The 23,117-nt window shown below is 40.0% G+C and overlaps 1 protein-coding gene across 1 annotated transcript in view; it reads right to left on the bottom strand.

The window, feature by feature from the left end:
* Positions 1–1,645: 1,645 nt before the first annotated feature.
* LOC111148158 (acylphosphatase 2) overlaps positions 1,646–23,117 on the bottom strand; it is a 177,093-nt gene continuing 155,621 nt past the window's right edge. Inside the window, exon 4 of the mRNA XM_022504599.1 lies at positions 1,646–2,064. Coding sequence (XP_022360307.1) covers positions 1,950–2,064 — 115 coding nt within the window. The 3' untranslated portion in view covers positions 1,646–1,949. The remainder of the gene's footprint in view (positions 2,065–23,117) is intronic.

Genomic DNA, 23,117 nt, shown 5'->3' with positions numbered 1-23,117 from the left:
ACCATCTTCCAGAAGGACCACATAAAGGGTCTTATGCAGAAAGAGCATTCAGGAAAGACTTCCCTGGTTTCCAGTCCATTCCAGGTACCAGGATGACTGTCCAAGCCACTGGTGGTTTTGTAGCACTTTGGGGACAGGAATCCTGCCTGGTGCAGGACTCTCTGGGCCTGGGATCCCACTTTTCTGGATGCTCCAGCCCCCCCCCCCCCCCCCCCCCCCCCGCCCCCAGGTGCAGCCATCCCGTACAGGGGCCACTAGGGAAAAAACATGCAGGTCTCCATCTCTTGGGAAACCCACAGCCTTTGGTCCCTTTCCAAAGTCTTGGATACTCTCCTCCTACCCTTGGCTCTTGCCACTTCTGCTTCTCTTTGACCTGTTAAAGGCCAAGTGTTTATCTTTGTTCTCAACTCATAACATCATGCCCTCTTTAAAATTAAAACCTGGGAAGAGAAGTTGTCTTTAGGAGACTAGCACCAAAGCTTTCCCGGAGCTTAGGGAACACAAAGGCTTTTCTCTGTGCCTTCAAACAGGAAGGAGTAGGGAAATAAAAGGAGAGTAAAATTCAAATGAGTGTCACAATAGAGTCTGCTGTATAATATTTGACACATGTTGAGTATAATACTCAACGTGATGATAACACTAGAATAACAGGAAAGTTTATTATGATAAGTGTTCTTGGAAAGTTTAAAAAATATCTTTGTCATTCGTTGATGTTGTACCGTCGTATGTATATTTGATAATATTACCATTATCCATAGAGTTAACCTTTCAAAGAAACAACGTCAGCCCCATTTCATTTCCTTTTGTCAGTTCTAATCTTGCAGCAGGTGAGGGAGAGAGGCCTAAAGTTTTCTTGCTCCACACCATGGAGAGGAGCAGTGGAGATCGGTTCCCTAGGTGGAATGGTGGTTTCTAATGTGTATTCCTAGGGTGTGTGAAATTGTGCAAGGCCGACAAGATGCAGCAGAGCAAGTGAGACCAAGCGTGCAGGCATGCAGGGAACTCCGTGCCCATTTCAATCCTACTAGCTGTGCTGTTGCACTTCCTTTAGGTACTTCATGTAAAATGTTGTTTTCATGAAGGATTCCGGTGTTAGAAAAATTAGGAAATCCTTGAAGGATATATGCATGTATAGACCTATAACATTTGAAACTCCCCAGCATTTGGAGTTAAAGATCTTCCCCTTTCAAGAGTGTAATTCTATGGTATAGAAATGAACCTTCCCCTTAAACTATTCTGTTCCTTAATTAATTACCATTTACAGATGAAAATCCCCAGATGATAGGTCAAGGTTAGGGGACAGGATGATTTATTTAGACTCTCAGTTCCCTTTCTGGTTAATAGGACATTCATTGTAGATAGCCGTTGACACAAATCTTGCTGTTGGTTATACTGTAATTGTGGGGTCTTATCCATTCCATCACTCACCTGCTTACTATACAGAACCATATAGTTCATAGGAAGCATTAAGCAGCTCCAACCTCAACCAGGATTCTAAAAATTAATTCTTTATTGATAGGACTTTATGGTTATACTAATCATCATACATTTATACCTAATGACTGGGTCTTTATTTTAAACAAATGACTCAACTTCAATAATAAAATATTATGCAGAAGGTTTTAGAATTCATTTCAGACAAATAATCCTTAAATGGTTAGCTTTATTTTAAGCCTAGCCAAATAACATGTTTGCTAGAACATTCATTAGACTTAAAGATTCCATTAGTAAGTTTAAATATTCATATTAAGTGTTTTGTAATGCGAAGTTTTTACTTTTTAAAAACATAGTTGAGTAAAACTATTTGTGTCAGACATTTTTAGTAACACATTCTGTTTTACCTTTCAGAACAGAAAGTTCCTTTTTGAACTTAATCTATTAATATTCTAATACAGACTTAAGAATATCTAGTGTGCATTATAAGCATTAAAATTTTTCTTTCTCTTCTATTAGTATCGAATACTAAAATCTGAGTAGTCAAGTTTAGAAATGAATTTTTCATTAGAAAAGTTCGTGCGGTCAATGCGAGAGCTAGGACTTCCAACTTTGCACAGCCAGGACATCCTACAAAAAATAAACAAAAATTAGCATATAATGTGTTATCAGGACATCCTATAAAAAAATAAATATTAGCATATAACATGTATGGACTAGCTGAAATAATCCTGCCCCAGCCCCAATGGGAGTTTACTATAACTTTTACATCTAATGTGAAATAAAATTCTGTTATGTTGTATACATCATGTATGTATCAGAGGACCAGAGAGTTTAATACATAATCAAATTTGGACAAAGAAAAACTAATAGCAAATTAAGCACAGTTAACTGATGATTTCATACTGGAGTTATTTCCCCCTTCTTAAAACATCCAAAGCCATTAGAACCTAGCTCTTAAATGTAAAAGGATTATATTTTTACAATTCTAAAGAAAAGAAAACGATTTTTTTTTAAAGATTTTATTTATTTATTTGACAGATAGAGATCACAAGTAGGCAGAGAGGCAGGCAGAGAGAGCGAGAGAGGGAAGCAGGTTCTCTGCTGAACAGAGAGCCCGATGCAGGACTCGATCCCAGGACCCTGAGATCATGACCTGAGCTGAAGGCAGCGGCTTAACCCACTGAGCCACCCAGGCACCCATTTTTACAATTCTAAAGTGTAATAAAAACAATTCATCATTGTTTTTTCTCATTATCCAGCACATAGTAGATCACACACACACAATTTGTACAGACTGAAAGAAAAAAAAATGAAAAAATAAGTGTAAAGAAAGGGTGATTTTCCACAAACATTAAAATGAAATTAGATGAACTTTTTTTTTTATCTATTCAAAAACCTTACTACATATATTACCAAAGTGACTACATTAAAAAGGGACAAGCTAAATGCTATGAAACTATTTTTCTGCTGCTGTAGTACAGTGGTTTTTATTAGCAAAATATGTATGTGTAATTTATGCCTTATCTGAGATGCTTCCTATACCATTCAGGCTTATTTTAATATTGTTGACATTTCAGATATTACTGCTAAAGATTTTTCCAGACTTCCTACCTATTAACAATTAGTTGGGATGACCGATGAAGTGAGACGACAGATAAACAGTATGAGGCAGTTTTATACAAGTCGTGGCTATTACGTAAGCAGCTGTTGCTATAGAAATAGTCAACCAGTTTGCTCCTGTCCCCCAAGTTCTTTCAGGTTGCGAAGTCAGAGCCATACACAGCTGTGTGATATCATAAGTAACAATCTCCTATAACCTTGATTTAAAAATATTTTGTAGGCTAAAGGTGTCAGGTTATCTGAAAATTACTCTTACTCAGGCTAGAGGATTCCAATGACTCAAATTGCCATTGTACTATTTAACCCTTTCTTTGGCTCTTGGGACAGTTTTGTGGTAAGTTAAATTTTTTTGTTTTTCCTTCTAAGAAGCTAAGCTCAGTAACACATCTTACTTTATTCAACTCTGTTAAAATCTTAAAACTTGAAATTGCATGTGTTGAACAAGAAAATTCAGTTGCATTAAAAGGAGCCAAGGGCTTCAATTTTACTAGTCCTATCTCCTTGAAATCTTGTCTGAAACCAGAAATAATAAAAACAAAAATATATTGAGCACATTTTGCTCAGCATTGTGTTAAAAGTTCTTTATATAGACTTTTAACTCTGATTGACACATTAACCCTGTATGTTATAGTCCATAGAGAGCAGAACAGTTCTGTAATTGTGCTCAGGGTAGTAACAGTGGGGGGGGGGTGTGAAAAATGGTCAGATTCTGGATGTATTTTGAAGGTACAGTCAATAGATTTGCTGGCAGACTGGACATGGTCTGAGGAAAAGAAAAGACTGAAGGATGACACCAGAGTTACTGGTGAAAAACTACTTGGTTGTTGTGATTCACTGAAATGGAGAGCCTGTGAGAAGAGCAGGTTGGGGGTGGGGAGATCAGAAGTTCAGTTTTGGAATGCTGACTGAGCTAGTTAACTAGCAGACACCTACATGAGACGTTGTACAGCAGTTGGATCTTTGGCTGGAGAAGATAAAGTTGGAATTTGTCTGCAGGTAGCCAGTACTGAAAGGCATGAGACTGGATGGCATTGCCAAGAAAATGAATATAGAAAAGGGAAGAGTTCTGAGGCGTGTGCTTTACGTTAGGGGACCACAAAGTTCAGAGCCCAGGAAGCAAAGGAAGAACCCGCAAAGAAAAGCAGCAGCATCCAGAAAAGCTGCAAGGGCATCCTGTGCCAGGAGTCAAATGCAGCCCTCCAGGAACAGGGAGGGATCAACAGGGTCCATGCTGCTGGCAGGTCAAGTAAGGTGAGGACGGACTAAGAATTAAACATAGTGGCAACACACTGGTCACTGATGATCTCACTAAGAACAGTGTTGGTGGGTGAAAGCTGTGTTTAAATGGGCTCAAGAGAGAATTAGAGGAGAGCAACTGTAACCAGTGAATCAGTACTAATGGCTCCCTGAGTTGCAATGACTAATCCACCTAGGATGATAACTCCATGTATTTAGCCAGTTGAGAGTCTGACTACTTACTTGTAGCTGGTCTTCAACATCATTAAGAACTTCATCAGCCAGAAGTACGGTCAAGAAGAAATCTATGTCACTGGTAGGGGCAGAATGGTTGTGCTGTTCGGGGATCAGCTCTGTTTACAATGTGTATTTGTATCTGATGGAGGGCCACTTTGTACCATGTTTCCAAGCCTGGCACCCCGGTTGCTAGGAACCATCTCCCTGACCTACCTACTTACCTGGGGGTGTCTGGACACCTGTCATGTTGCAAGCCCTAAGGTACAAGCCCTAAGACTTGATATGTGTGCTGCTCCTGAAGTCAGCCCTTTATAGGTATGGCTCCGGTCTGGAGATGGCAGATCTAGGAGTTCTAGCTAAAGTGCTTTAATTTTACCTCCTTGTTTCATGAAGAGTATTAGTTAAGAACCACATAATCAAACTGTACCTGTTAATTCATTTCAATTCAATAAATATTTAAGTAGCACTGTATGCAAAGCATATCCCTGACACTGGGATGCATACACAGATATCTAAAAGGAGGTTTCTTCCCTCAGTAACTCACAATCTAATGGAAGAGTCTGGAAAAAGATAAAAATAACTATAATTCAGAATGTGATGAGCAATGTGATTTTAATATAAAGGGAAAGGAACTGGATGGGGTTAATTTCTAGACAAGGTGGTACTCAGGGACAGCTTTGTGATAGCAGTGGCATTGAGGCTAAGTTTTAAATACTAGAGAAATGTCCAAATCTTAGAATAGGAATTTTAAAATAAAGACTGTAACAAGAGATGAAGAAGGACACTATATCACTCTTCAAGGGTCTATCCAAGGATAGGATCTAACAATTGTAAATATCTATGCCCCTAACATGGGAGCAGCCAATTACATAAGAAAACTGTTAATCAAGATAAATTCATATTAATATGAATACATTAATAGTAGGAGATCTTAATGTGCCACTCTCAGTAATAGATCATCCAAGCAGAAAATCAATAAACAAGAGCATTGAATGACACATTGGACCAGATGGACCTCATAGATATATACAGAACATTCCACCCTAAAACAACAGAATACTCATTCTTCTCGAGTGCACATGGAATTTTCTCCTGAAGAGACTACATCCGGGGTCACAAATCAGGTCTCAACTGATATCAAAAGATAGAGATTATTCCTTGCATATTCTCAGAACACAATGCTTTGAAACTGGAACTCAATCACAAGAAAAGGTTTGGAAGAAATTCAAACACTTGGAAGCTAAAGACCATCCTGCTCAAGAATGTTTGGGTCAACCAGGAAATCAAAGAAGAACTTAAACAATTCATGGAAGCCAATGAGAATGAAAACACATCAGTCCAAAACCTATGGGATACAGCAAAGGCAGTCCTAAGGGGGAAATACGTAGCCATCGAAGCCTCACTCAAAAAAATAGAAAAATCCCGAATATACAAACTCTCCTTACACCTTAAAGAACTGGAGAATCAATAGCAAATTAAGCCTAAGTCCTGCACGAGGAGAGAAATAATTAAGCTCAGAGCAGAGATCAATGAATTAGAAGCCAGAAATATAGCAGAACACATCAATGAAACCAGAAGATGGTTCTTTGAAAGAATTAATAAGATCAATAAACCACTGGCCAGACTTATCCAAAAGAAAGAAAAGACCCAAAATAATAAAATTATAAATGAAAGGGGTGAGATCACAACTAATTCCAAGGAAATAGAAACAGTCATCAGAAATCATCAAGAGCTATATGCAATAAGTTAAACAACCTAGAAGAAATGGATGCATTCCTGGAAACCTATAAACTTCCAAGACTGAAACAGGAAGAAACTGACAACCTGAATAGACCAATAACCAGTAATGAGATTGAACCAATAATCAAAAACCTCCCAAAAAACAAGAGTCCAGGACCTGATGGATTCCCTGGGAAATTCTACCAAACATTCTAAGAAAATAATAGCTTCAGGAGAATAGATATTTCAAAAAATAGAAACAGAAGAAAAACTTCCAGACTCTTTCTATGAGGCCAGCATTACCTTGATCCCAAAACCAGGCACAGAGTCCGTCAAAAAGGAGAATTTCAGACCAATATCCCTGATGAATACAGATGCCAAGATTCTCAACAAGATACTAGCTAACAGGATCCAACAGTACATTGAAAAGATTATCCATCACTACGAGGTGCAATTTATCCCTGGGATGCAAAGGTGGTTCAACATTCACAAATCAATGTAACAGAACAAATTAATAAGAGAAGAACCATATGATCCTCTCAATTGATGCAGAAAAGGCATTTGACAAAATATAGCATCCTTTCCTAATTAAAACTCTTCAGAGTATAGGGATAGAGGGAACATTCCTTAACTTCATAAAATCCACCTATGAAGAATCTATAGTGAAGATCATTCCTCATGGGGAAAAGCTGAGAGCCTTTCCCTTAAGATCAGAAACATGACAAGAATGTCCACTCTTGCCACTATTGTTCAACATAGTACTAGAAGTCCTAGCAACAGCAATCAGATAACAAAAAGAAATAAAAGGTATTCATATTGGCAAAGAAGAAGTCAATCTCTCTCTCTTCACAGATGACATGATAATTTATGTGGAAAACCCAAAGATTCCATCCCCAAATTACTAGAATTCCTATAGCAATTCCGTAATGTGGCAGGATACAAAATCAATGCACAGAAATCAGTTGCTTTCTTATACACGAATAATGAAACTGCAGAAAGAGAAATTAGGGAATTGATTCCATTTATGATAGCACCAAAACCAGAAGGTACTTTGGAATAAACCTAACCAAAGAGGTGAAGGATCTACACTCTAGGAACTGCAGAATACTCAGGCAAGAAACTGACACAAAATTGACACATGCAAGAAGACACAAAAAGATGAATCAGAAGAATAAACATTGTTAAAATGTCTATGCTGCCGAGAGCAATCTGTACTTTCAATGCCATCATGATCAAAATACCAGCAGCGTTTTTCAAAGTGCTGGAACAAACAACCCTATAATTCGTATCGAACCAAAAAGGACCCCGAATCACCAAGGAAATGCTGAAAAAGAAAAACAAGACTGGGGGCATCACGTTGCCTGAAAAGCTGTATTACAAAGCTGTGATCACCAAGACAGCATGGTACTGGCACAAAAACAGACACATAGACCAATGGAACAGAGCAGAGAGCCCAGATATGGACTCTAAACTCTATGGTCAAATAATCTTCGACAAAGCAGGAAAAAATATCCAATGGAAAAAAAACAGTCTCTTCAACAAATGGTGTTGGGAAAATTGGACAGCCACATGCAGAAAAATGAAACTGAACCATTTGCTTACACCATACACAAAGATAAACTCAAAATGGATGAAAGACTTCAATATGAGACAGGAATCCTTCAAAATCCTAGAAGAGAACATAGGCAGTAACCTCTTTGACATCGACCATAGCAACTTCTTTCAAGACATGTCTCCAAAGTCAAGGGAAACAAAAGTGAAAATGAACTCTTAGGACTTCATCAAGATCAAAAGCTTCTGCACAGCAAAGGAAATAGTCAACAAAACAAGGAGGCAACCCACCGAAAGGGAGAAGATATTTGCCAATGACACTACAGACAAAGGGCCAATATCCAAGATCTATAACGGATTTCTCAAGTTCAACACCCAAAGAACAAATAAGTCAAAAAATGGGCAGAAAACATAAACAGATACTTCTCAAAAAAAGATATACAAATGGCTAACACACATGAAAAACTGTTCATCATCATTAGGCATCAGTGAAATTCAAATCAAAACTACATTGAGATACCACCTTACACCAGTTAAAATGGCAAAAATTGACAAGGCAAGAAACAACAAATGTTGGAGAGGATGTGGAGAAAGGGGAATCCTCTTACACTGTTGGTGGGAATGCAAGTTGGTATAGCCACTTTGGAAAACAGTGTGGAGGTTCCTCAAAAAATTAAAAATAGAGCTACCATGTGACCTGGCAATTGCACTACTGGGTATTTACCCCAAAGATACAGATGTAGTGAAAAGAAGGGCCATATATACCCCAATGTTCATAGCAGCATATCCTTCTGGAATATGCAGAGATGGAAAAAGCAGAGATGTCCTTCAACAGAGGAATGGATAAAGAAGATGTGATCCATATGTACAATGGAATATTAGTCATCAGAAAGGATGAATACCTGGCTTTTGTATCAACATCGATGGGACTGGAGGAGATTATGCTGAGTGAAATAACTCAAGCAGAGAGAGTCAATTATCATATGGTCTCACTTATATGTGTAACATAAGGAATAGTGTGGAGGACATTAGGAGAAGGAAGGGAAAAATGGGGCGTGGGAATCAGAGGGGAAGACTAACTATGAGAGACTATGGACTCAGGGAAACAAAGTGAGGGTTTTAGAGGGGACAGGGGTAGGGGATGGATTGGCCCAGTGATGAGTATTAAGGAGGGCACATATTGCATGGAGCATGGGGTGTTATATGTAAACAATGAATCTTGCAACACTACATCAAAAACTAATGACGTACTGTATGGTGACTAACATAAAAAAAAGTTAACACAGATTATGCAACAAATGAATATGTTACTTTTAAAGCACTTTTTCATTTTGTATTAAGTCACAATTTATATATAGTAATGAATTTTACTATATATCTAAGATTGAATTATCTTTGTATATAAAAAATGCAATTTTTTTGTATACAAAAAAATATGTAGCCATCTAATAAAAAAATGGTCAAAGAATGAACAGATGAAAAGGAAAGAAATATAAAGGGCCAATAAATATGTGCAAATATTCTCTTACTCATAATTTTAAAAATACAAATCAAGCAAGAATGAGATACCATCTGTTACTTAGGGAATGGCAAATATTTGAAAATTTGATATCGAATAATGACAGTTAAGGTGTGGGAAAAGAGGCACTTTTCTGGATTGTTGATAGGAATGCAAATTTGTACAGCCTTTTGAAAGGGCAACTTGGTACTCCCTATCAAACTTTTAAATGTCCATGACTTACAGAATTGCTGTCATAGAGAGGGGAGCCTGGGATACAGACTCTGAGATGGCGACTAGCTTGTAGAGATGCTCTCAGGTTCAAGAACTGTGGGAGGCAAGGACAATAGACAGAATTGGACTGAGGGAGAGGCTGGGTGAGATGCAGTTTCATTGAAGACCTCAGCCAACACATGAGGAATTCTGAAGCAGGGAAGACCCTTCAGTGTTGTCCCAATTTACAGTGAGAGGGCAGGTTCTTAATATCCACCCCACCTCCCGTTCCCACCATGAGCCAGTCATTAAAGAAGAGCTGCCCAGAGAAGGAGGTGTGACAGTATGGTGACTTCGTTCCACTGAGGCAACTCCTGAAGTGGGCTGATGGCTGAGGGCCAGCACTCCCAGTATCTGGAGAATAAGGCCTTCAGTTTTGAAAGGGAGGCTGAGTGGCACATCTCAGCGCTACTGCACACATTCTCACAAGTGGGCAGAGGGAATGAATTGAAGATGCAAGACAAGTGGTAATCGGTTGGACAAGGCTCCAGGGCAGGTTGGAAGAAACAGGATCATTAAGTAGACTCATTAGGTTTAGAGAAGAGGCCACATCTTCTCTGTACATAAGAGAAGGAGTCAAGAAAATGAGAGCAACTTGGATATGAAGAGATATTGGCGTAAGACAGCCTCCATTTGTTAGTAAAGTAACAGATAAAGTTGAGGTTTAGGGTTGAGGAATTAGAGTGAAAAGGTGTAAATAATTGCTATGGAAGTTCTTGCTGAAGAGCAGGGAGAGCCCCTGAGGGTGACCAGATGGCCAGGAGCAGTATACATGCTGCCTGCATTGTAGGACATCTGTCCTACAAGCATAGTGGGACCAGTGAGGCCAAGGATCAGTGCTTGCTTGGGCCAAAGGCTTCTCCATAGGGACATCCCATCTTAGAGGCAGAGTTAACAATTCATCCAGATGTTTCCTAGAGTGAACAATGGAAGGCAGGACTTCCCATCCCCCAATCCAGAATGGACTTCTCTTAAGCCAGAGACAGAGCTGTGGTCTTAGGTTTACTAGAGAGATGTCAATAAACCATTTCATGGGGAAGCCTCCAATTTTGATATCTTTGTATCTCTTCTCTTGGTCTGGGCAAATCTTCACGGAAGGTGTGTCTAACATCCCACTTAGAGTCCATCAATTTGGCTGTGTGTGTTTTGGGAAGAAGGGTAAGGCCTCAATATTCACTGTGTAACTTTCACTGAATACCTGTTTTCAGCTGTTCCTAGAAGACCCTCTCTAGAGCATGAAACTCTGGCTTCCACCTAGGTGGGCAGGGAAGCTACTTCATAGTGTACGAGGTGGAGAGAATAGCTTATTAACAAATTTTAAATCCTTGTATAATGGACCCCACTTTTCTGCTCCCATCCAGTGGCCTGAGTCTTGGGGGGTTTCCATTGTGTTGAAAGGGCCATATCTCTGCTCCTCCCACTGGACCCTTACCACTCAAGTCACTAGCTCGTCTGATTTCTGGTTTTGTTGCCTTGTTTTTCAAAGTTTTGTAGCTTTCTCTCCCATTTTTCATTCCTGTGGGTGTTTAAACCTTAAAAAAAAAATCAATTTTACTCATACTTAAGTGGGGTTTAGGTGGGAACAGAAGTAAATGCATATGTTCCAAATGTAACATCTTGAATTGAAAATATGACTTTATTCTTTATATTTAAATCTTTAATCCATCTGGAATTATATGATTGCATGGTATGAAAAAGGTCTTAATTTTGAATGCTTAGACATTTTCCCCAGACCAACTATAATCATAGATTAAATCTGTGTATGTGCCTGAATATTTTTCTAGACATTTTATTTAAATCCATTGATGCCTTTGGTTAATCCCTAAACCAGCATTAAACCATCTTAATTCTTATAGCCTTAGAATATATATTAATGCTCAGCAGTCCAGTCCCTACACTTCCCCACCCCTTAACCTAATAATTCTATTTCTAATTGTCCTTGTTTATCTAGAGGTCTACTAGATTTTAGCATACTTTTATCTAATCCCTTCAAATCCCTTTTAAATCTTAAAGATTTTATTTATTTATTTGACAGAGAGAGAGAGAGACAGCACAAGCAGGGGAAATGGCAGGCAGAGGGAGAGAGGGAAACAGACTCCCCGCAGGGCAGGGGAAGCCCAATATGGGACTTGATCCCAGGACTCTGGGATCTTGACCTGAGCCCAAGGCAGTGGCTTAACCTGCTGAGCCATCCAGGTGGCCCTCCTTTTAAGTCTTAAAATAATTCAGAAAGAAGTGGCATTCTAACATTTAATCTTGTCATCAAGAGTAACAATTTTTCCTGCTTTTGTTCAAGTCTTTATGTTCCTCATCAAAATTTTACAGTTTACTTGATTCAGGTCCTATTTCCTGATAACACTTAAATATGTTCTATTTTTCTTGCTATTTTGAACAAGATGCTTTTTAATTGTCATGTTTTTAAGCTAGAATATAGGGAAAGTAGTGACATCTTCATTGTAATCAGATGCCTTACTCAAGTTCTTTAGAATAGTTTTCTTTTTGGGGTTTGTAGGTAAACCACCCTATGTAGTTCTCCAGAATTTGTTCTGTTCATCCATTTTTATCACCTTGGTTGGATAATTTCAAACTCTTTCTTTTTTTTTTTTTTAAGATTTTATTTATTTATTTGACAGAGATCACAAGCAGGCAGAGAGGCAGGTAGAGAGGCAGGTAGAGAGAGAGGAGGAAGCAGGCTCCCTGCTGAGCAGAGAGCCCAATGCGGGGCTCGATCCCAGAACCCTGGGATCATGACCTGAGCCGAAGGCAGCGGCTTAACCCACTGAGCCACCCAGGCGCCCCTCAAACTCTTTACTGTAGATTATCAAGCCACATTCTAGCTATTTCTGTACCTTCAAGAGAATTGCCTTAGTCTGCAAAGAAAAAATCATAAACACTGTTCACTCAAGGACAGGGCCAGCATACGTGGCTCTGGCTCCAGCATATTTTACCTATTAGGTTAGTAGACTGAACAAATACTGATGGATGGTTGGAAGGACGAGTGAATGACATTTGCTTGAGCGACACTGAAGTCTCATATTTCTGCTGTAAATCTCAGTCTGCTTTGCGTGTGTATATCTTTCAGGTATTTCTATTTAAGAAATATGATCCACTGATAGGCTTTAAAAAAAAAACAAAATAAGACAGTTCAACTAATAAAAATGGAAGGATAAGATGTTAAGTGGAAACTCTATTAACATGAGTCATGTTACTTGATAGTCATGTTCTCCCTTCACTCTAATATATTTTAAATGCTGTACGTAGAGTTTCTGCAAATGAAACTAATTTCTATAAAGTTTCTTTTACCTAAATCAAGTTGTCCTTAACAATAAAGTAATAATCGGGGCACCTGGGTGGCTCAGTGAGTTAAAGCCTCTGCCTTCCGCTCAGGTCATGATCCCAGGGTCCTTGAATCCAGCAGGGAGCCTGCTTCCTCCTCTCTCTCTCCGCCTGCCTCCCTGCCTACTTGTGATCTCTCTCTCTGTCAAATAAATAAATAAAATCTTAAAAAAAAAACACACACAATAAAGTAATAATAGAAGAGAAAATTTAATTATGGATGCATCTCTTACATGTTTGATGAGGATTATACATAGCTATAAGAATAATTTCTGTGTGGAATGGCAAAAGACAAGAATCTTGCATGTAGTTAAGTATTCTCCAGGCCATCTTTGTGCAAAAGAAAATGAATAAAACATGGTGCTGATAAATGTAAGATGACCAAGGAAAAATCTATTCATTTAATAAATTAACTATGTTGTGTTTTTCCATTCCTGCTCAGGCAGGCACCAACTATGGGTCCCCTCAGGGTTTCCAGGGCACTCTGACTGTTCGGTGCAGATGGCACACATTTTCTATCAAGTATAGTAAACGGCACACATTTATGGCTTCAGCAGCCAGCAAAGAGGCCACCTGTGGCCTTCTAAAATGCACTCAGGTTTCTACCCTCCCAGAGACCCTTTGCTGACTGCCCCTATCTAAAAAGGACCCTGCCCCCAACTATGATGTGTATCATGGGAATGATCACATTCTGTAATTGCTATGTCTATGTAATTCTTGATGTGTTCACTATATGCCTCTTCCACATTAGAATGCAAATTCTAAGAAGGCAGAGTAGGAGTCTGAGTCACTGTTGCCTCCCCAACATCTCGCATGGTGCCTGATGCCAGTGGGCACTCAATAAATACGATATGTACTGAATGAATCCCTTAGTCCTCTGCCTGCCTTCTTCCAGTCTAGAGATTCCATGCATGAGAAAGGGGGGTATTTCTCAGGTGTTCTACAGTCCACACACAGAAGGGAGCCCTGGGAACGACATTTTAACTCTGACTTTATCTCACATGAAACAAAACACTCCCATTTTTAACACACTTTGAAAGGTAAACAAAGAGTTGCTCTTATCACAGGAAAATGATAAAAATTCATGGCAGTCCCTTGAAATAACACGAGTAATGACTATATTCATCCTCTTAGAGGAAGCTTAGAGGAAGCTGAAGGTCTATGGGTCTGACCTAATACCTGCATGTAAGCACATGAACCACGTTTATTTGTGGAATCTGTTCACCTATTTTTGCCAGCCTCCGAATTCTTGTGATTTTTTAAGTTTACTCATTACATAAGAAAGCATGGTAATGGACTTCACCCAGAGTGCCAAGTGACTATTAGAACACCCCCGGAGGGCCAAGTCCGTCCCATAAACCCAGTCACACAACCTGCCACCATTTAAGTTCAGGGCACAGTTGGTTGTATATCTTCAGATGTACAAAAATCTTTAGACATTATTCTTAGTATTCCAAAGATGTGCAAACGCCTACTGTTGTAGTTGTAGTCAGGCTTTTTAAACTTTTTAAAAAGAAGAATCCCTTCCAACATAATCTTTCATGAAAGCTTGATGCTAGTAGAAGTGCGTGCTTCTCTGAAGCAAGAGAATGGTTGGGGGTGAGGTACAGAAACTCCCCCTCAGGCCTCCATTTCCCAGCTCTACCTGGAGCACCTCTGGGGAAACCCAGGGGCTCTGAAGAGTCCAGTGTAAAAATTGCCCTATTAACTGATCACTGACAAGGATATAGGGAGTGCAATGTATGGAGAATTCCATTGTAAGTATAAGTGAAAATCAACATAGTACTGTCTCTTCTATTACTCAAGTAATAAAAGTAACATTTAGTGTTTCCTACAAAATGTAGTAAGCTCCTGGCATGATAAGAAAAATTCCATTTAACTAATATCCTTCTTGAAACAAAGAGGTGGAATTAAAGCACTAGAAAGACAACACTATTAATAATTCATACTGGTTCTATTTCCTGGGTCTGAAGTGGGGCAGAATAATCCTTTCGGATATCTTTGCAGCACTGGTGTAAAATGTAGACCATAGCAAGAAAGCAGACAGTAAGAAGAGACAGCTAATGAATTAAAAGCAAACGTGGTGCATGCTGGAAAATATTGAGTTGCCTGTCCATTTTAAGCTTTTAAAATAGCATTAATAATGGAAGGAAAGTACATAATATTTTTGCTATTCTCCTTTCTTAAGCATGTTTCTTACTCTGTTACGTGTGGACAAATAATACCATAGACTTGTTCATTATTGATACAAGCTTTTTAAATGGTATTTTACTATATAGTTGACCTTGAAGAACATGAATTTGAACTGCACAGGTTCACTTGTATGAGGGTTTCGTATAGCACAGTACTGTAAATGTATTTTAATAAAATTTCTAGCTTATTTTAAGAGTAGAGTGTATAGTCAGGGGCACCTGGGTGGCTCAGTCAGTTAAGTGGTTGCCTTCAGCTTAGGTCATGATATTGGGGTCCTGGAATTGAGCCTGCTTGGGGATCCCTGCTCAGCAGGGGAGTCTGCTTCACCCTCTCCCTCGGCCCCTCCCCCAGCTCATGCTCTCTCTCCCTCTCTCTCAAAATGTTAAAAAAATATATAGTATATAATCTAACATACAAAATACGTGTTAATCAACTCTTCCTGTAATCAGTAATAGTGGGGATTAGCAGTTAAGTTTTTGGGGATCCCAAAGTCATACATGGATTTCAAATGGTGTAGTGTTGGCACCCCTAACCCCACCCCCAGCATTGTTTAAATATCAACTGTAATGTCTAAAATTTCTCTCATCTATAGCCCATGAGCAGAGAAGTGTTCAGTGATTATCAAGGGAATTCCAGCACTTCCATAATTAACCTGAACCCAGATTACTCCTCTTTAAAATAGGGGTAACCCCCACCTTACTGAGTTCCTGAATGAATTAAAGAGAAAGTATAGAAATTGCCCAGTGCAACATGTGACACACAATAAACTCTTAATAACAGTTGCTACAGTATACTTGTTCTCCGTCTTTGCCAAGGATGGCGGAGAGCCTCTTAAGCAAGCTATGATGGTCTGTGATGGTCAGAGTCCTGTACTTCTAGTGCAGTTCCACTAGGAAAACCCACTGGTGTTACTGCTCTGCTGCAGGGGGAAAGGGCGTGTCATTCCACCTCCCCAGCTGGGAGAGTCTGGAAGAGCTGCCCAGGCTTCTCAAAACCAGACATCGGGATCAAAGGGCCTGGGAGCATAACAGGCAGAAGAAGTGAGGGCATGACTGAAGCCTCTGGCTTCTCTGACATACCACCGTTTTCAGGTCAGTCAAGTGACAGATACCCTCTCCTTTCTGTTTTATGGAGGAGAAAGACAAGAGAGAATGGCACAGTGGTCCTGGAGGAAGACTTGGGGATCAATTCTGCTGGAGTGCGAATCAGCTACCACCTCCCTGCTGGTCATGTGGGGCAAGTTTCGTCAACTCTCAGTGTCCCCGTTTGTAAAATGGAGAGTATGTTGCCTGCCTCTGAGTTGTTACTGAAGATGAAATGAGGTCATCTGCCAAGTGTTTCAGACAATATGCAGAACCTAGGAAACCCTCCATTTTTAGCTATTGTATCAGGGGGCTGTAGCAGGTGATGAAAACCACCTTCGTGCTTTCAGAAGGGAATTTGGTCCTTACAAAATCACTAGGAGGGCTGGAAGAACATACTTAGATCAGGTCTGTTGGAGCAACTCTGTAGAATTGGTTGCTAAAGAGTAAAATGTTAAAACTGAGATTCTCCTGCAAATATAAAATGACTTGTGTCGACTATTTCTATTCAATGCATTCATTAATGACAGAACATCTTCCAGGTTCTATCTGGTTCAAAAGAGAATTGAGAGACGCATACACATGTAGACATATGCGTGTATATAAATACATACAATCAGGGATGCTGAACTCATCTGGCTAAGAGGGCGGAACCTGGTTGAAATTGGGCAGGACTGCCCAACAGCCGTAAGATGAGCATCTTCAAGGAGCCGTATTAAAGTAAAAATAAGTAGGTGAAATTCATTTTGACATTTTTTTAGTTCAGTATATCCAAATTGTTATTTCAGTGTATGATCCATACAAACAATGAATAAAGCAAGCTATTTTACATACTTTTTATATTGAGGTTTTGAATTCTGGAGTGTATTTTACACTTAAAACATATCTCAATTCAAACTTGCCACACTGCGAGTGCTCAATAACCACATATGCCTAGGGGTCCCCATATTAGTGTAGTTTTAGAGCAATTAAAAAAAAAATGTTTGGGACTACCTTTTCTTAGGGGCAAAAGTCAATTTTCTATCTACCAGAAAAAAAGTAATTTGCTTTGCTATGAACAAGAAGTATTTGCATTTCTTTAGTTGGCTACAAGTAAATTTCTGCCTTAGAGTTGTAAAATAGCCTTGTTAGTAGAAAATTAAAGGTGCACATCTGTATAGAATCAGAAAATTCCTGAAAGCCACCTGCAGAGAATACCCAGAGCTTCCCTGAAAGACACTCCCTAATCTTCTTTGCTAAGCCTTGGACAATTTTTTTGTGTGACAAGCCCATGGGGGAAACTGCTGGGGATCAGGAGGCTGGCACCGAAATCACTGCATTAATGACCCTGCTACCCTCACTGCGCTCCAGGCATCGGGAAGTCCACCAGGATTGCTCCAGAGCCCAGTCCTATCTGCAGGATCATCATACCAGCTAAGTGCATGACTCAGATACGCCTGCCGCTTCGCTTTCCACCTAGATCAGTTTCAAATTCAGATGTCACATGAGGACCTCTGACGGATGAAATTACATCTCCTTTGAGGCTTTAGTTGCAAGGGAGTGAGGAAACCAGGTTTCCTACCTTGCCTCTGCAGTCAAGGAAAGGCACCAGAGGGAATGTCGAACCGTGATTGAGCAAGGCAATGTACCATGTCCACCACTGCTGTTATTCAGTGAACTAGAACTGAATGAACTTCTACACTAAGGGATACAGAGATTTTTTTTTTTTTTTTTTTTTTTAAACTAATCTGTAAGACAGCAACCCTGCTGTGGGCTCTCTCAGATCTGGAGTTCCTCTCTGCACTAGAACTGAATTCCAAGGAACACCAACATTGAAGAGGCGGGTGGAAAAGGAGAAGCGGGCAGAGGATAGGTAGAAGGAATGACTGGCGAACAGGGAGATATCCACAAAGTATGGCGTTAAAGAAAACCCAGGCCACAGAATATTTTAAGAAGGACGGAGAAGTCAACTTCCAGATGCTGCTGAGACCTAAATAAAATCAGAGCTGCAAAATGCTTTGGGGACCTTGGCAGGATCAGCCTCAGTGACAGGGTGGGGTGGAAGCCAGATTAAAATGGCTTCAGGAATGGGGGACGTGAAGCAATGCAGACAGCGAGAACAGATCAGTCTTCTGAGCTGTCTGATGCTGAGGGAGAGGAGAGACACAGAGGAGCTTTATACATCTTTAAGGTTCTGTTCTTGGCAAGCAAGCCTGCCTCGATTCTGAATTCAATGCCTTCCAATATTTATGAGCGCTTTGTCTCAGAAGAACAATATTTGAGGAGGATTGTTTTAATAACACACAGTCTAGGGCGTTTCCTATTCAAGATATGTTAAAATCTACTCCTACATGAAGCCAAATGAAAAGTGAGTTGGCCAGACTCCCCTGTGTTTTCATCCCCTGACCCTGACCTCTCCACCTCCCCCGCCTAAAAAATGCTCACAAGCCAACTGAGTGGGGTGATGCCATTAGCTGATAGAGGGCTACAAGACAGTTTAGACAAACTGTGACCCACCCAGAGCAGAGGTCATTATTTTATACATTTTTTTTTAAAGCCTTGTTCCTGGCCCTAGTTTATGCTCCCACCCTTGTTTTTTGTCCTCTTTCACTTTTATTTTTATTTTTTAAAATTTTATTTATTTGACAGATCCCAAGTAGGCAGAGAGGCAGGCAGAGAGAGAGAGAGATGGGGAAGCAGGGTTCCTGCTGAGCAGAGCCCGATGCAGGGCCTGATCCTAGGACCCTAGGATCATGACCTGAGCCGAAGGCAGAGGTTTTATCCCACTGAGCTGCCCAGGCGCCCGGTCCTCTTTCACTTTTAAATGTATGCACTCTCAGGGTGTGTACATTTAAACCCACTGGGTGGCTCAGTGGGTTAAGCCTTTGCCTTCGGCTCAGGTCATGATCTGAGGGTCCTGGGATCAAGCCCTGCATCTGGCTCTCTGCTCAGCAGGGAGCCTGCTTCCCATCTCTCTCTGCCTGCTTCTCTGCCTACTTGTGATCTCTGTCAAATAAATAAAATCTTAAAAAAAAAAAATGTATGCGCTCTCATTATAGTTTTATATTTTCTGGCAAATCACTTTAAATCATGTGGGAACAAAGTGAGGTATAAAAACAAAACTGAGAGGTTTTTCTTTTTCCCTTGCTGATACTGTTTCTTTGATTTTTTTAAAGGAAATTATTGGAAAGGAGGGTAGAGATTTATTTATGAAGTTTTTCTTTACCATCGACTTTATTAGATACTTTTCCATTTAAAGCAAGGCAGGTAACGTTCTGAGGTCCTAAAGATACGACTCTTTAGGGCAGTGGTCTCTGTTGCTGGCTGCCAGTCTGCTGATGGCCCTGAACTTGGGGATTAAGAGCTCTCATCCCTGGCCCTGGGGCAAGGGCAGCTTGGAGCTGGGGGGCTCCCCTTAACAGAGTGGGGCTGGCCAGGGCGGAGACCTTGAGTGTGGTGCTGGGTGAGAGCTCCCACACAGTGCTCTCCCAGAGTTGCTGTGGAGTATAGGCTCTCCCAGTCCAGGCCAGCATACATGGAGTGGAAGCCTCGTGGGGAGGTGTGTGCGCAGGCTTTAAAGACAACTTATGAAGCATCTCCCTGACAGTCGCTGAAAACAATTTGTGCAGAATTCAATCTCAAGAATAGTTCGAAGGAGAATGGAGAGGCAGGCAATAACATAGGAGCCACCGGAAAAACAAGCAATTTGACAGGTGGAAAATGTGAAACAAACATGTTCATGGAAAGAAGACTGTCAGGATTTCTTTTAAGAGCATTGCCTGTGACAGAGTTTATTGCACTACATGTTGTTAACCCTAAAGATGGGGACCTCCGTACGGCCTTTAAATATTCACCAAGGAGTCAAAATAGCGAAACTTTTCTTTATTGGGATTTTTTATAATTAGGGAAAAGGCTTATCTTCTGAACCTACCAGGGTTAAAAAAAAAAAAAAATCTTTTTAGATTCTCATTTTCCCCTAGAAGAGTATTTATTCTTTAAATCTGCGTGACTCCGTTCATAGGGAGGCTCATGATAGGATGTAAGAACATCACTGAAGTGCCTCAGTTCATCAGCGGCCACCCACGAGTGGTACTTGGGTATTACATTCTGAGTATTTTTCAGCACTAATGTATTCAATGCTCATAAATTTCAATCTGTTATAAGAGATTCAGAAGGCAGCCGTTTCCCCTCAAAAGGTTTTCCTTTTTGTATTCATAAAAATATATGCCAGTTCATTTCCTCCTTTTACAAAAATAAAGAGCAAAACAGAAGATGAAGGAGAAAAATACGTATCCTCTTAACATTAATGATTTTTTTTTGCAGATAGTCAAAAACACCCATTGCTAAATCCCAATGAACACTTTGGCCTAAAAGTTAAAACCTAAAATTGCATATATTGTTGTCACCTTAATAACAAAAAAAACTTATATAGTGTGTGCTTGCTAAATGACTTTAAGCAGTTATATTTTTCATAAAGGAATCTGATGAATCTTAGGCAACTTGAATATATTGATGATGTCCTTTTATTGGTCTATCGAGTGAGCTGAAAAGGGCAAAGAAGAACAGACTACAGGCTGAGGGGGGAAGGGAGAAGATGTAATGGAAAACGCTGAGAGACAGGTGATGATCCCTCCCTGAAGTAAACTGCTTCCTCATTTTACTATTGCATTCTAAGATGTGCTCTCTTTCTCTGACACCATTAATAAAATGATCAAAGAATGTCTAGTCACTCGGATAAAAATGCCATTTAATTAATTATATCTCCCTCTTCTGAATCGAAAGCTTCTTAGAGAGTAGATGGCTGTCATATTTAGTTTTCCAAATGACTTTTAGATGAAGCTGCTCGAACTGGGCATATAAACCCAAACTCACCAGCGTGATACGCTTGCATTTCAGGAGAATTGAAAGTATGAGGTTTCCAAAGTTACAAGCACAAAGCTGAAGTCAGTAGATAGGTCCTACTGTGGAAGGAACTGGCCTCCCGGACACTGGGTCTGGCAATCATCCAGATGAGGACTAATGTTTGGGAGCCTCTTCTAATTAGACACTCTTTCTTGCTACAGTGAAACTTGGATCAAAGAAAGAACGAAATTAGCTAGCAGCTTCCTCTAGAATCCTATTAGGTATCATTACCTTGGCGGAGACGCCCACAGTCTTCGGTGGTCTAGGAAATTGATCCTAAAAGCTTTCTCTGAAATGATCCGGTTTAGAGGCACAAATAAATGCTAACCAAATTCACAGATCAACTTATAAGACAGAAGACCCTTTCTTCTACAGGTGCTGTATTTGTCAAATATATCATCCGTTTGTGCAAGAATTTCCCACCTGAGGAAGTGTGCTGAAATGGAATTACATTAGATTGCTTTCTCCAGTCTAGGCATATTTTGGTTTAGAGAATCTATACGGACAGTCCTTCTTCCTAAGGAAACATTGAAGAAGTGATAATATAGATCCCCTTTTTACAAACTCTTCATCACCTAATGCTTTTCACTCAGCACATCATTGCCTCAGACAGGTTAATGAGGTTATTGTTTTCTTTACGCTTGCTTTGTTCCCATCCTGAGCACATTCTCTGGTCACCTGGATTACACTGAAACTTAGTCTTGGTAGACACTCATTGTCCTCTCCACCGCATTTTGTCTGACAGAAGCCAATCACCAAGGCTCACCCATATTCAGGGGCAGAGGAGTGGCAAAGAATTTGTGAGCTTGTTTAAAATTACCTCAATAACTCTGTAGAGCTGAAGAATTATAGGCGATCATACCCTTTATTTATTTACTCATTCATTCAACAAATATGTGTTGAGCTTTTACCATAAACTAACTTAACCTAGCCTTCTTAAAGGGTTCAAGATACCCTAGCCTGAAACAATTCCCATTTGGACATGACATGCATCAGGAAGAATGTACTTTATTTCAGGCCTGTCATATGAAAGCACGCACGTCAGCACAAAATATCAGATGATGACAATCATCCATTGGGAGGGGAATATAATCTCAGCGCATAAATGCATTTTTATTAGAACGCATTCAAAATAACCTGAGAAAACAGTATAAATCTTCATTAGATACAAATATATTCTAGAAAATGTATTTGGTGAACAAATTTGTGTAAAAGCAAATCTTTTCTACTAACTTTACACGTTTAGTGATGAATATATAAGAAAGTTTTCCTTGACTTCCCAAATATTCCAAATTGCTTAGTATGTGAAAGGAGGGCTGTTCTCTGATAGACCAAAGATAAAATATGGAATACACAGGAGAAGGTATTGGGTAGGAACAGATTCAGCTGTGGGGCACAGTGACACTGGCTTGAACAAGGGAGGTCTTCACTTCTCCATCATGGAAGGAAGCCTGGATGCAGGTAGTCCAGGACTGATGTGACAGCTCAGGGACCCTCAGACACATTTTCAGCTTACCACTCTGCTAGCTCTGGGATGTTGTCCTCATCTTCCTTACCCAAGACAGACACTAGAGCTCCAACCATTGTGTTTGTATTCTAGGCCGCAGAATGGAGGAAAGGTAAACAAAGGGGCCAGGAATGTGTGTCTTACAGTAAACTGCCTTAAAGTGTAGTTTGTAAATATGGTACAATAAGTGAGTATTTCCCAGAGGTGGCTACAAAGTACTTCCAATTACGTTTGATTGGCTAGAACACACAATACAAGAGACTGAGAAATGTAAGCCACGTTGACTTTATCCTGAGTGGCCATAGGCCCAGTAGAAGTCACTAGCATTACAGCAGAAGAAGGGGAAGATGGTTCCTGGAGGGCAGCAAGCAGTCTCAGCCACAGCATGGAAATCAAGTGCTCTGTGTTGCACATGTGAAGCGTGAGATGCCTCTTAGACACTCAAGTAAACAATAGTATATATGAGTCTGGAATGTAGGGGAAAGACTGAACCCAGGGTTAACAACTGGGAACTTGTTGGCCTACATATGATGTTAATATCATTAAT

Source organism: Enhydra lutris, unplaced genomic scaffold (genome assembly GCF_002288905.1).
Source record: "Enhydra lutris kenyoni isolate GAN:26980312 unplaced genomic scaffold, ASM228890v2 scaffoldscaffold18, whole genome shotgun sequence".
NCBI lineage: Eukaryota > Metazoa > Chordata > Mammalia > Carnivora > Mustelidae > Enhydra > Enhydra lutris.
Note: the sequence above shows the minus strand (reverse complement) of the source record. Positions and strands in the feature narration are given on the sequence as shown.